General features: G+C 45.3%; 1 protein-coding gene across 2 annotated transcripts in view; it reads right to left on the bottom strand.

Moving 5' to 3' along the window:
* The window catches only part of LOC116954040 (transmembrane protein 235-like), a 58670-nt gene that overhangs the window by 25819 nt on the left and 16999 nt on the right, over positions 1-15852 (bottom strand). For both annotated transcript variants that reach the window (XM_032974434.2, XM_032974444.2), the window contains exon 2: positions 3926-4006. In XM_032974434.2, coding sequence (XP_032830325.1) covers positions 3926-4006 — 81 coding nt within the window. The remainder of the gene's footprint in view (positions 1-3925; positions 4007-15852) is intronic.

Raw genomic sequence — 15852 nt, 5'->3', positions numbered from 1 at the left:
CTTCACCGTGTTTTTGTCTTATAAAGATCAAATAAGAGATTCCATCTTTTGAATCAGGTCACGATAACCCTTATTCCATGAGGCATTATGGCTGTAACTGAATTTGACTTAAAAAGCTTTCTACACACACAAAAACACAGATCGAGAATTCGGTGAATTAGTCACTTTCTAACCTTAACAAAATGACTATTTGTAGGTCTTAAATTAATATATGTGTTTGTGTTAAGAAGTGAATCACTTTTATTTTTAGTTATGAATTTTGTTTTGTACGTTACATTTACGTCATTCTATTTGTACCCCAGCTTTCCATTGCAAAATGTGTATTTATCTTGTCCTAGCGATTGCAAATGAAACGAAATATTTGAAATACACAAAATAACCTTGCCTGCAATTGAGATTATTTTCACGAAAAGCAATAAGCATTAGTTGGGAATATTGGCTCAGTCCGCTGTAAAAAAAAATCGTCAAGATATGACTGCAACTTAATTAGAAGGATTATCTTGCAACAATGACTTGCATTTTTTTATTTTGCAAAGACTATTGGACAGTCAGGTACTTTGGTCTCACAGGCACTTTCATTGTTATTCAGCTCAGATAATTTTGGGTGCTCGAGTGTATGAGAGCATACATCTCAACAAATGAGATCAATACAATTTCACTTTTTATTATTATTATTAAAGTTCCACAGCAGCATGAACGTAAACAGACACACTTCCTGTGTAGGATTCAGATCGAAAACATTCTGACGTTCATCTGCAAAAGAAATATGCAAATACACAAAATAAACATGAATAAATCTGTAAATGTCGGCTGATAATGTTGTTCATGTTACGTGCCACATACATAGTTTGTATGATGTATAGACTCGCAGCAAGTGATGTGAATGGGCTGAGGTGAAGGCGAATGTAAATAGAATTGGTCTTAGCAGAATGACAGGGCTTGAGCACAGAACGTATGCGCACACCCAACAAGCAAGTGAAATTGCGACATTTACAGTGATTGCTGACAAGACATTTGGAATGCAACCCAAAGCGACCATAATCGCCTATGAGTCACAAATGCTTTTTCTAAATGGAAACCTTTTGAGATGGTAAATGCCATTGGCTACCCATACAAAACATCTATTTGTTTGGGTGGTACTATATATTTATAATTTACATAATAGGGGGCGTTCCCACGTGTGTTCTTCAAATAAATTCATAGAGCTGGAATTCTATCGAAGAAAATGCAAAACCAAGTTTGATTTGAAGGTGTTTTTGTGCAGTCATCGGGAACCGGGCTGAGACCATAAGCTCGTTACACGTGATCTCTGGCCTCTGAGCAACCTGAACAGCACCTTTATTTTTCTGTTGAAAACAGTGTCACGGCCATATTTGTAAGTGGATTGAAGTCGCAAATGAAATAATATATTCAATGAAACAATTCTATAGGTGTTTCTCAAGGGCAATAAATGAATGGAAGGACTGAACCCTTTTATACGCATTAGAACATTTCTCAGCATATTGTGAAAATTTTCTATTTTGTGTCCTCATCGTGCACCGTGTTTCAGTGTAACTAAAGGGTAACAATAACATCAAGAGCACTTTATAGAAGCTAATTACAGCAAAATACAATGACGAAAAATGTCGTTTACAGAAAACAATATATGAACTGAACTTTGGGTCTTGAATTTGTTTGGACAGACTAATCATCTTTTCGCACAACATTTCGTCGTTAATTCCATGCTGCATTACATTTGTGATGAAGCAACACCACTATGTAATTGTTAAATGGCAGAACATATTAAAAATAACACGAAAAATAATTTCACACACAGTCGCCCTGCAGATAAGAACATGGAAAATGTTCGCTCAAATTTCGATGTAAAGCTTTCGTGACTGCAATGATTCATCTTCTTTGGTTCTTTCGGTAAAGTCACGTAGAATGAGAATAACATAATAAATTGATAAAATAAAATAACACAATAATATTCTCACGACGTTTCGGCAACAACACAAGCGGCCTTCATCAGGTGAAGGAACGAGAACCAAAGAAAATGTTCGCTCAGCATTGTAAATGCACTTTGCATTGTCTGTGTTAGTTTTCTCTTTTTTGTTTGAGAAATTGTTTAAATATTAGTATTATACAACATATTCATTTGATTAGCTGTAATTAGCTCCATTATAACTATAGTTACTTAATGAACTCAACATGACTGATATATTTTGATTGAAAGCTTTCGTGACTGCAGGGATTCACATTATTGGTTCTTTCGGTAAAGCCACGTAGAAGGGAAACAATAAATCATAAAAATATAAAACAATACAATTTTTACGACGTTTCGACTGCCACACAAGCAATCATCATCAGGTGTGAAAACCACAACACAAAAATTTGAAAAAAGTGGCGGTTATTTTTAACGTTAGCACCACGGAGAGCGATTTGACAGTTTGTTCAGATGGACGAGTCTATCTATGTCCGGAAAAGAGGAGGGGGGAGACGAAAAATAATGGATGCAGTCTGAAAGCCACCTTAAGCGTGATCAATCAATTAAGACCCGAAATGGTTTATCAAATCCTTCCAATGATTATTACCGAAAGAACCAATAATATGACTGATAAAATGTAATATATCAATTTCTTTTTCATATTTTACCAATAATTATTTTACATAATATTTATAGATGTGACCATTATAATATACAAATAAGAAAGTGCATGGTGGGTGCTCCTTGACACAGAGACCATCATGCTATAATAATTCGCTTAGGACACAACGCATGCTACTTACTTTCGTATGGAACAGCACTTCCGCACAATCAATTGTAAATCCCAGCACGGTCATAATGACTGCATAATGGCCGTATAATTTAAGACTTCCCCTCTCTTAACTGTGAAGGGCCAATGGGCCATGAATTCAATCCTAAAAGTAGCAGTGACCATTGACTTCTTTTTACGAGGATTTCTCTTTAAACTGAGACTACATGCACCTCATGAATAATCTGACAGCTGTGGAGTGAAATAACGCCAATCCACTCTCTGTGCACAATACGTGCCAGATGAGGCCTCATTTAAAGATCAATTAGAAACATCGTGTAGTAGTTTGACCCGGAGAAGGGTTTTGAATGAAATTCATAGATGCAAAATGTATCATCTTTTTGTACAATATGTACACTTTTTGTACAAGCCATCTAGCCAGCATGGAAGCGTATTCCAAAATACTGAGCAGTTATATCTATGGGACCTTTGTTGCCAGTATCAAAATGATGAACATCTTAAGAAACGTCGTGAGAATTTTATTTTAGTATGTTTAATTTTATTATTTCATTATTTCCCTTCTACGTGACTTTACCGAAAGAACCAAGAACATCTTAAGACCTGTTTTATTGCCAGCGAAGGTAAAACCTGTTCTTATTTATTCCAGAATACTGTTACCCTATTGAGTGGCTCTCTAAAGCTCCCTCTTATGGACTCTTCCACCAGTAGTGGCACGAGTCAGCAATTGTTGGGCTAATGGATGCTAAAATACATAAATTCACAGATTATTCATTATTGATGTTTTTTTCATAATCTATGGAATTGTGGTATTAATTTTTGGAATCCCTCAAATTCTACTAAATATCAATGCTTAACATCATACTGTAAAATGTTGATATTCCTCCACACGTGATAATCATCATTGGTGTACAGGAATAGAAATTATTCAATGAATGCAAAACAAAATGCTACCATGACATTTAGGCTCACGTGGCAAAAAAAAAACTACTTGTAGAAACGAGACGGAAATATTCACTGTATAAATATAATTTTACAAATGACACACAAAGAGCGAATTGTTGACAAAAAAACACGTGGCGGTGAATCGTGACAATTCATTGGAGTCAATACTCAAACAAAGTGCATTAAGCATTAATATTGACAACATGAATACACACACAGTATTGTACCTGGGATCTGCCGCTGGAAGTCCGAGTACAATTCCACCTCCTTGCTAAATGGATTGACGAGCGATTGGCAACCCCTGTGGACTGAGAGAGAATGGTGACATTTCGATCGCTTGCAAATGGCCCTCTTCTTCATTCGCCACATTGCCACGCGAGCGAGCGAGTGAGCGAGCCCGAGAGAGAGGCACACGCGCGGCCGTGGCAAGTTAGTCCCCATGTCGAGCATTAGTCAGGCCACTCTTGTGGCCCAAGTACTTCTCCTTTGCTGTTCCTGAGCTGGTAATCATAATTGACATTGTCGGGGTTCTCATGAAGGACATCACAGCGCACTGTTATCACCACTGTGTGGAAGAGAATGAGCTTGGGATTTGTGCCCAACAAAGGTCTATCTGTTGGCAAAGAGTCGAATGAATGTTGCTCAAAAATAATGTTTACTTCTACAGTCTTTTACGAGCGATAACCACTTGCGCTCTAGAGAGCGACAGACGTGGATATAATTGCGTGTTATTTCTCGATCTTATGTGTGTCGGCTCTTTTTTTTATGGAAGTGCATTCCATTAACTGAAAATTGAAAAACCCCAATATGGATTAGATCTCTAACATATCACACGGATCGCATGCCCTTCAAGGATTACCCAAGATGCACGCACGCGACTTGTGTGTGGATTTATATTTACGAGAATTATAAGTCCCCGGGACGTGCGTGCAAATACAATGCAGAGGATTATCGCGCATCGAACATTCAAAAGCCTCCAACCACAACCCTTTCTATTGGAACAAAGCCCTCTCTGCCGTGTCGTATACATATTTGAAAGGGTCAGTGATTGAACACACGTTCACCTACTTGCATCACCTTTGTATTTATATCTTCGTAACCGCAACAGACACATGTTGATATATCGGGTTATTTAATAATGACAGTAATATTTAGAATATTATACTTTGCAAGGTATGTATGTCATATCTGTTACTAGAAATTGGTAGAGTTTGGCGGTCTCTGTCGCGTTACATGCCACAAGGAAGCTCATTACTCGGTTCACTGATCATGGGGATTGTACATGTGTGAGTGTTACAACAACATGGAAGTTTAGGCTGACTCTGCCTCAATAAGCATTTATTATTCAGATTGCTCACGTTATAAGCATAGACTCCACTATATTTGCGTCAAACTTCCATGTTCTAGCCCTTTCAGAGCATTGCTAGAAGTATACATCAGTCACTCAGTCACAATTTTCTATGTAGATTGGATTTAATCTTGATTTGAAGCTTGGATTTGTCTTTTACTAGCTTAGTGGCAATGCCAGATTTATGTCACGGGCCGAATCAGGTCAATACATACAAAAGAACCGAATAACATAACAATTGCCATTGTAATACATGTGTTTTGGACCATTTCAATGTTGTATTCAAATGTAAGAAAACCAAGATTCCCTAATATATATTGTATGTCCTAATAATGTTAATGTATTCAATATATACAATCATAAAGTAGAACAGTTCCCCCCAAAATTCCACACATTAGCATGGAAGTACAGAACATTATATGCATAATCACTCACTTTCCATTGTCAGTGTGTCATTTGAAATTGTGCGACACAATGAACCATCATGAATATACAATTTAGTTTAATACAGCTTCAAGAGGTAACTCAACCTTGATAGGAAACTCAAGCAGACAAACAGAGCCGTGGAAAATTACAATAACAAGATTAATTCTGAATGAGGACAAATTGGAATTGAAAATGCAGTACTGCACGAAATTCAGTACAATATAGCATATTAAAAACATTAATGCAATGAAACATATGATAATACATATTTGGGTGTATATAACATGAACGTGTTTGGACGTTATAATCAAATGAAAGTATTTAGACAGCTTGGAAAATTAGCAAGAGGCAAGCGGATGAGAGTGGTTGCAGGGCATACTGTGAAACAATTATCTTATCGCTCCATCACGTCGTTACCACCACGCGCTTCTGACAGCTGCAGCCAAATGTGAAATGGAGTACAACTTTAATTTGATCTATTCCCCCATATTATCCCTCGTACGTTCAGCATCATGTGATGAGACCACGAATCCCTTCAGATCTCACAGCAAAGCACTGCAGCCCTTCAAGTGGCATCAGCTCCACAGTAGACGGCAGTGCTTTTCCACCTACTCTGACACCAGGAGTCATGTTCATTACCTGAAAGTTAAACCAATAATTTTCATTCTCAGAGCTGACATTTAGCGAGCCGAGGCGCAGAACCACATTGCATGCCTGGTATCACTGTTTCATTGAAAACCAGCCAGGCCAGCCTCATGAAATGTTTACACAAAGACAAATGCACATGCACACAACTCTTGACTCAACTGAAAGGAGTATTAATGGATTTACAACTAATTTGCATGAATTAACACACTCAATATGGTTCATTGAACCACATTTACAACAGGTCACCCGTACTCGACACTCCACAGTGGTCAAAATGTAACAGAGTGGACAGCACTGCGTGACTCACTGCAATTAAATCGTTCACACTAAACAACACGGATGTCATTGTGATGAAAGGCCATTATCATAATCCGACATAATCTATCCAACGCTGGACGAAGGCATCGCCGTCTCCATCTCTCACACTCCTGCGATGCAACGATCCATCGAGCTGCTGCACACAAGCTGACTCCATTGCAACTATCTCCCCAGGAGACAACCTTTGACGTTGATCCATCCGTTCGCTGCTGCTCCATGGCCATCGTCTCTTGTAGCGGCACGTCCTGCCCAAGCCCAATGGCTTTTCTCAACAGCCCATGTGTTCGTCTTCCTGTCTCTCAGCGTACACATGTTTAACTTTGTCAATGTCTGTGTTTCGGATCCACGTGTCATCGCTAATAATACACCCTGATTTAAAAAAAAAACACCTTCCTCATTTGCATGTTGTAGGCCATTATTCATATATTTTTTTAAATACTACGTTCCGCTCTCATCAACCTCTTTATTTCATATATTATGATTCCGGTCTGCCTTTATTAACTATCATCGGTATATGGACTTATATTCAATTGTTTAGTGAACTTGTTTTGTTCATTTCCATATATATAAAAGGCAAAGTTGTGAATATGTGTGTCTGTTCAAAATGTTTAGCGTACTTCCCGACATGCAACAAACTTGTTATTTGCCATGTGGCTACTTTCCAGACTGTACACCATGCAAAAATTATACAAATACACTTTTTTGGGAGGGGGGGAGCTTAACAATGCATATATTTTTTGCACGGCAAGTGAGCTGTCACGTCAAATCTGTCATGTGACCCTCGCATGTGGAAGCTTAACGCATTGTAGTGTAGTGGTTAGCGCGCTGTGTATGTGTCTGTGTGTGTGTCTGTCTGTGCATGTGTGTGTGTCTGTGTATGTGTCTGTCTGTGTTTGTCTGTGTGTGGAAGCGTAACGCATTGTAGTGTAGTGGTTAGCGCGCCGCGCTACGAACCCGGTGACCCGAGTTCGATTCCCGCTCACGGCCACCGCTGGTAACGATTATTTGAACCGGTCCTGAGCCTCCCCTAGGTCGACTCAACCTCAAACGAGCAACTGGTGTGTTGTGTGTGAACATCGCCACTGTGGAGACAAAGGCGGCCGCCCGTGGTGAATCCAAGTCCCGGGCGAAGCCGGGTAGTACAGCTCGTGTTTTTATAAGTTAGAAGGCACGACACAAAAAAAATGAAATAAATAGAAGCATGAATGATAATAATGTAGGGGTGTTATGGGAAAGAAACACAGAGTGTGGGAACTTAAGGCACAACCACACCTTGGTGGCTACAACCACGTCCGCTATGGCCCCACCCTCAGTGGGGTATGGGTATAAAGGGCGGGGAGGCAGAGAGCTCGGGGCAGTGTGTTGGGGCCAAGAATGAAGAGCCAGTGAAGAAGGAAGGCCGGCTAGGATAGACCCTGGGACTCCTGTGACCGCTGCCATTTTCAGTGCCGGCACGGCAAGCCAGTGGTGCGGCCCCAGAGCCCCAGAGCCGAAGTCCTTTTAAGGGTCGGTCTGGTTGGTGGGGTGCCGAGATCTGTGTCAGATCAGATAGCCTCCTCTAGCGCCTACAGCTGGAGGAATCGGGAGCCTAGGGCCTAGGCTAGATAGCCTAGGGGTATCCCTGAGTGTATACTGGTGAAGGGGCCGCTACCCCTTCCAGTGTGACCCCTTGTTCAATAAATAGTGCTGCCTCTACTCTACCGTCTCAGTGTCCTGGGAACCCACTACAACTGGTGTCAGAAGTGGTCTTAAGATGGACACAAGGCGGACGAACCGATCGCAGGAACCTGAGGAGGAGGACGACTCGGCTGGGATAGCGCCAGAGGACTTGGCCGACGATCCCGGGATGCCACAGACGCCCCAACAGCCGCCGCAGCTGGAGGAGTGGCCGCCGATGGGGGACGGGTTGCGGGCGGCTCACTCCCGTCTGGCTGAGCTGCTGTACGCCGCGGCTTCCACACTGGAGGAGATTAACCGCGCGGGGCTGCGGGCGCCAATGCGGCAGGGCGAAGAACGCCGGTCAACGGCCATTCCCGCCAACACACAGCCGCCGGATTTTGGAATTGCCGCCATGACGGTGTCCACCACGACGATTGGAGGGTCACAGCACCACGTGGACACCGTGGGCCAATCACCGGTTGTGACGTCATCGCCGATGGACGCTCACTGCCAGAACCAATCAGCGGGCGCAACGTCATCACCTGAGCGATCGCCGATGGGAATCCCCATCCCCTCCAATGCCGACGAAAATGCCGGGAACTGCGCGCAGCGCCTGTCGAAGACGGAGCCATCATTTCAACAACGCCTACCAGTGTTGAAGGAATTTGTATCCGACGGAGGCGACTGGGGGGCCTTCGAACGTCGCTTCCTGGCTCATCAGGAGATGTCTGGGTGGACGGACAACGAGGCGCTGCATGCACTGCCGGCCACATTGGACGATGACGCTCTCGCCACGCTCATCACGGCTCCCAAGTCAGCGCGCGCTATGCTGCAGTCGGCACTCCGAGTCCTCGCAAGGTCTACGGGCCACCATCGGACTGTCGCCAATTGTTCCACGAGTGGCGCAGGGGCCAGAAAGAGTCGCCGCTGGCGTATCGCACGGCTCTCCTGGCCCTTGCAAAGGCAGCTTTCCCGCGTATGGGCAGCAAAGGGGTGGACGCTATGGTGACGGAGAAACTCCTGGCGTTGGCTTAGGAGCTACAGATTACCTATGGGATTACACTCCGCTCCGGCGACATTTCAGCGCCTTATGGAACTGGTTTTGGCTGGCTTACAATGGGACGTTTGTCTGATCTATCTGGACGATGTAATCGTGTTCAGCAAAACGTTTGACGAACACCTTTTGCGGTTGCGCGCCGTGTTCCTCAAAATGCGCTGCAAATTTGAAATTCAAACCACAAAAGTGCTACCTGCTCCGAGAATCTGTATGCTATTTGGGGCACATCGTCAGCCGATCGGGCATATCCACCGATCCCGCAAAGACGCAGTGTGTCAGCTCCTGGCCGACCCCCACCTCGGTGGCTGAGGTCAGGAGTTTCATTGGATTTGCATCTCATTACCGGCGGTTCGTTGCTAAGCCCTTACATGCTCTGACGGCAAAGGGAGTGAAATTTCACTGGGGCCAGGTCGAGGAGGTCGCTTTCCATTCCCTACGCGATGCTCTCGTGCGGGCCCCACCATTGAGCTACCTCGATTTTTCCGAACCCTTCCTGCTCAATACGGACACCAGCAATACGGGTATTGGGGGTGTGCTCTCACAGGTGATCGGTGATGTGGAGTGCGTCGTGGCTTATGGAAGTAGGTTCTTGTCTCCGGTGGAGCAGAGATACTGTGTCACGCGTCGGGAGCTGCTGGCCGTTGTATTTTTTTTACAACAGTATCGCCCATATCTGTACGGACAGCATTTCACCGTCCGCACGGACCATGCGGCATTACAATATGCCTTGCGGGTAGAGCAGCCTTCGGGGCAATTGTCCCGATCGCTCGAGGTCCTTCAGGACTATGATTTCACAACCACATATCGGAAGGGTGCTCGACACACTAATGCGGATGAGCTGTCTCGCCTGCCACCCGCCTCAAATTGCGCTTGTCTCAGGGGATCGGGGCGTTGTAAGCCGCCAGATGATAGCCCCCCCTTAAGCGTTCTGATTCTTGCTGCTGCCACCGAGGACCCCTTGCCTGCGGGTCCTATCGAGCAGGGGGGAGAGGACTCCTTGCTGGGATTGTCTGTTGCGGAATGGGGGCGCCTCCAAATGGAGGACGCGTCCCTCCTCGCGTTACGTCGTCGCGCAGGGGGTTCCATGAGGGGGGTGACGGGGGTTGATTCGTTCGGGCTGCACCAGGGGCTCCTTATGCATTGGGATGGGAGGGCCCGCCATCACAGGCTGGTGGTGCCTTCTGCTCTGTGGGGTAAGGCCGTGTGGGCTGCTCACGAGCGACTTTTGCACCTAAGGACCCACAAGACCCTTGCCATGCTCCAGCTGGATTTCTTTTGCCCGGGCATGGCAAGGGATGTGGATGACCTCCTGGGTGCATGTACTCAGTGCGCCCAACGGTAGCCACCAGTGAAGGGCGCCTGTCCGCCGATACAGTCTATCACGGTTTCTCGAGTTAATGAACTCGTCGCACTCGATATATTGGGGCCCTTCCCTGCGACCCCTAGGAGTAACAAGTACCTGCTGGTTGGCGTAGAATACTTCACCCGATGGCCTATGGCATGGCCCCTCGCCAATCAGTCAGCAGCAGCCATTGCCGAGGCCTTTGTCCAGGGCTATGTCCTCGACAAGGGTGCTCCCGAACGGCTGCTGACTGACCAAGGGAAGAACTTCTCTGGCATCCTTCTGCACGAGGTGTGTGTGCTCCTCGGTACGAAAAAAATTCGTGCTTCCCCCTATCACCCGCAAACGGATGGCATGGTGGAGCGCCTGCATAGGACCCTCACATCTATGTTGTGTCACCAGGTGTGTGACTCCCAGACCGAGTGGGACCTTCAGATCCCGGGTGTTTTAGCTGCCTATAGAATGGCTCCCCATGCGGCGACCGGCTTCTCGCCTTTCTTTCTGATGTACGGTCGCGATGTTGATCCACCTATTGCGACTCAGCTGCGGGTCTCGGAACCCAACGGGAAATCGAAATTGGCCGACCATGTTAAATTTAATATCCTAAGGTTGACCGAGGCGTGAGAGGCAGCCGCCCAAAACTCTAACTCTCGACAGAAGGCTAACGAGAGGTTGCGATCGTGCCAGTCACGCACACATGCGTGGAAACCGGGTGACAAAGCCTGGCTGCACTGCCATCAAGTACCGTTGGCAACCTCGGCGAAATTGTTGCGGCCATGGAGGGGCCCTGTGGTGATTGTGCAGGTCATGCGGCCACAGTGTATTCGTATCCAGTGGGGGAAACGTCGCTAGTATGTACACCCCTCGCGTCTGAAGCCATTTGTGGCGCCGCGCGTCCCTCCACAACATTACACGGGCCGAGCATGTGATGTGTCCGCTGACTCCCGGACGGCGTCTTCACCGCCTGCCCCTGATACGCCACTAACTGTTCCGCCTTCAGGTGCCTCGAGAATGACGGCCTCCCGAGCGCTTGCGCCACCCGGTGGGGACGGAGATTGCCCTCCCGGGATGTCGGAGGGTTGTGCACCCACACGGGTGGCGCACCCACACGGGTGGCGCCCACCGCCGGCCCGACCGGCCACCCCCCCCTACGATGGACCCGCAAAACGGACTCGCGCCAAAACGCGCCAGTTGTTGTGACATTGCTTTCTTGTTGCACTTCTCTGTTCACATTGTTCTACTCACCTGTTAAGTCTTCTTGCAGCGCTGACGGGGGGATCCGGTTGAATGCGGGGGGGGGGGGGGGGGAATGTATATGTTGTATGTAGTGTATCTTTGTATAGCTGGGTTGGGTTATTTATTGGGGCGTTGATTGTTATGAGGCACGCACGGTTGGGGTTTTGTTGCATTTTTATTGTTCAATATTGTTGCAGCCGGGACGGCTGCGGGCTGTACAGGAGGGGGATGATTTAGGGGTGTTATGGGAAAGAAACACACAGTGTGGGAAGGTGAGGCACAACCACACCTTGGTGGTTACAACCACGTCCGCTATGGCCCCACCCTTAGTGGGGTATGGGTATAAAGGGCGGGGAGCCAGAGAGCTCGGGGCAGTGTGTTGGGGCCAAGAATGAAGAGCCAGTGAAGAAGGAAGGCCGGCTAGGATAGACCCTGGGACTCCTGTGACCGCTGACCTTTTCAGGGCCGGCACGGCAAGCCAGTGGTGCGGCCCCAGAGCCCCAGAGCCGAAGTCCTTTTAAGGGTCGGTCTGGTTGGTGGGGTGCTGAGATCTGTGTCTGACCAGGGCCAGATCAGATAGCCTCCTCTAGCGCCTATAGCTGGAGGAATCGGGAGCCTAGGGCTTAGGCTAGATAGCCTAGGGGTATCCCTGAGTGTATACGGGTGAAGGGGCCGCTACCCCTTCCAGTGTGACCCCTTGTTCAATAAATAGTGCAGCCTCTACTCTACCGTCTCCGTGTCCTGGGAACCCACTACAATAACACTGATTGGGGAATGATGTTCTCTGCACACAAAATAGTTTCAGATGGATCAAGTGGATAAATGGTAATCTGTTTATGATTGGTTCGAAGTGGAACTTGCTTTTATCATTTAATGGCTGTTCGAAAGCCAACACTTTATCGACTCATCAGGACGAATGCTGCTAGCACAATACTTATTATGTACGACATCACATCTATTCTGTGCACAGTGATGACATTTTGTTCGTGAAACATTTGCCTCTAGGTACGATACTGTACTCGAATACAGAATGTGATTAATGTGATTAATGTCAAGACACCTCATATGAGACCCATCGCATATTCTGACTGACATTCCTCTAAGATACCGGCGTAACCACGAATCACATCAAAAGGCCACTTCCCCCATCTCATTCGCAAATGAAAAATTAAGAACAAGCCAAAAGTCTGACTGTGGGCATGCAACCCAAACGATGGGACATAGAATAAAACCACTGTAGTAGTCTGCGCTCCTTCAGGGATTGACGCGGGGAAATGCATGCACTCTCTCCTAAAGCCCTGTCGTGACGAGCAGACCTCGACACTGGCATTGAGCTCCTGAACATATTACCAGGCGCAAGAAGAGAATGGAATGTCAAGACGTTAATTGCATGATGAGTTTGTAGCTATTGGTGCTTTTGTACCAAATAATGGAATGTCAAAGCTAGTTGGCTGATACGCATATTCTTCTCATTGTGTAAAGCATACAAGAAAACGTACTTGACCATTGAAACAAATTCAATGGCAGTTTTTTTTGTATTTATTTGTAGAGCAGCAAGTGTCAAACACAGTATAAAAATAAGATACAAATGCTAAACACACAAGTACCACCAGAAGTTGAATGGTTAATGTATACTAATGAAAGCTTGACAATGAACGAAACAACAGCACGGGAATGTGGATACAATATAAAAAATATATATCTGATTGCAATTAACCTTTAATGATGAAACGTGACATTTCACGTGAATAATACACGCATATACTGTACTGAGTTGTAAATCCTACAGTTGTAAAGTGATGTATTTTTCCTTTAAAATCTAGTTGTACTTGATACCCTGGATACACATTTGATAGAGTAAATTATACAGGCAGTTGCTTATAACGGGTGACATATATTTAGTATAAATTACAAGTTAAAGCATGTTACTTTGCGACACAACTAATACCGATCTTCTAATGCTCATCCTAACCATCGCAGTAGGGAAACCAAATTATGGCATGCGTTAATATTAGGATGGCAGTTAGCCTTTGAAATTACTCTTTCGTCTTGTGTTGTAGAATTGATATAACATTGATGGCAGCCATTACCGACCATTCTTGCCCCTGCTGGTTCGAAGCCATGAATGTAGCTCCTAAATAGAACAGCTCAATGATTTTCTATTAGTTCCTTTGTCACACTCTCGCTTTATGTGAGCACCGTGTAACCCCCCACTGGTGTCAATTTGGAGAGCAGAGAAACAGGTGGAAATCATCCGTCAGGAAAGGGCAAGTCTACCCCTGCCATTGTTCAGTGCATAATATAATGTTTAAACACACACCAGGACAGAATGCCTCATTTCTACACTTTTGGTGCACAAATGTTCTTGCTCTGCACATGTTTTATTCAGTGTGATTTATGGTCATTCCTGAAGGCTTAATCTGTATTGTGTATACCAGATTATATTGTATTCTCAGTTTAACACACCGCACCTCCGATTAGCATGGTTCGCTACGTACGATCCGAAAGCAGTTCAATATACATACACACAATACATCTCTGTAGTGTTACATGTATCCTAACTCGCTAGTTATGAAAGATACATTCCAGAAATGTCTTACGTCACTGCTGGAGGAAGGAACCCTCTAATCCAACAATGACCGTGTGAACTCTGGATAGGTCCTTCGAATGCGGTGTTTCTCAAACGTCTTTGGCCCGCGGACCGCTCAACCGATGCAAACATCTCCGCCCCCCCCCCATCCCTGGTGACGGAATGCATTCACTTCCCACTAAACACCACCAATACATAATTATTAATATTGGGCGCCTTGAAACATTAGTGGGAGGTGCCTTACAAATCAATGTTAATGATTATATTGCCGGAACATTAAAAAAAAACTTTTTTTATGCAGATATAATGTTTTTTTAAGGGGGGATTTAGATATTGGGGTTAGTGTGGTTTAATCAGGGTAAGAATAGGTTTTGCCCTTTATGGCAATAAAAACAGTTATTAAGATGTTCAAACACCAAATAAATGATCAATTTGCAAGGCATAAAGTCTGTATTAACCACTCGCACTTGTGGCAAAACATGCCAACAAACATACTCTGATAATATGCATTGTCTTTGTAACTGATTGGCCTACGCCAGAGACAACATTCTTTGATGAGACTTGACGCCTTTAGCGTTTGAACATCTTTATCACCTGTTGTATTGCCAGACAGGACAAAACCTATTGCTATTTTTTATACTGAGAGTAGTTTACCTAACTTAACTTAAAAAAAATATCGCAAGTCAAATATGAATTAACAAAAGGTAATTATTGTCCGGACCAACCTGCATTTGCATCACAGCCCCGCGGACCACCTGGAGGACCGTCCCGGACCACTCACTGGTGGTCCAGGAAACCACACTTTGAGAACCGCTGCTCTAGAGCAGGGGTCCCCAACCCCTGGGCCGCGGACCGATACCGGTCCGTGGCCTGTTAGGAACCGGGCCGCACAGCAGGAGGTGAGAGCGTTGAGTCCACGCGTGGCCCGCCCATTATTTTATTATTTACCACTTCCGTCCGCGCCTCTTTCCCGCACTGCGCACTCGTCTCAGTCACAGTTTTGGTTAGCCCACAAGCTGACCCTAGTAGCCAAAATGAGTAAAAAACAAACGTCGCTGGAAAGCTTCTTTGAAAAGGGGGAAAGACCCAATGATGAACCCCCCCCCCCCCGGTCCGTGAAAAAATGGTCTTCCACGAAACCGGTTCCTGGTGTGGAAAAGATTGGGGACCGCTGCTCTAGAGGGTATCATTGGCCTGCTTCTCACACTGGCTTAAGCATCTTGGGAGAATTGGGAGTCACCTACATTTTACCCCCCAAATGCGAACCTGCCAAACGACTGTGTTGAACCAATTTTAAACTGCTGGGTGGACAGAGGCGGGTGGGCAATTAAGGAGCTCAGCCACTGTTGCACTTTATGTGCTGAAAGATTGGATTGAATTGGTCCCCTCGGGATTGCAAGTACAGGCTGCTTGCCAGTACACCGTGGCAGGATCCCCATCTAACAAGTTACGTTTCCAAATATAATTTTTTCTAAAGCATTCAGATTATAATCTTGTTTTGTTTTTCAGATTTAATCAACCCAAATTTGT

This window comes from Petromyzon marinus, chromosome 3 (assembly GCF_048934315.1).
Source record: "Petromyzon marinus isolate PM22_M1 ecotype Great Lakes invasive population chromosome 3, UKy_Petmar_22M1.pri1.0, whole genome shotgun sequence".
Classification (NCBI taxonomy): domain Eukaryota; kingdom Metazoa; phylum Chordata; class Hyperoartia; order Petromyzontiformes; family Petromyzontidae; genus Petromyzon; species Petromyzon marinus.
This window is presented reverse-complemented; position numbering and strand designations above follow the sequence as displayed.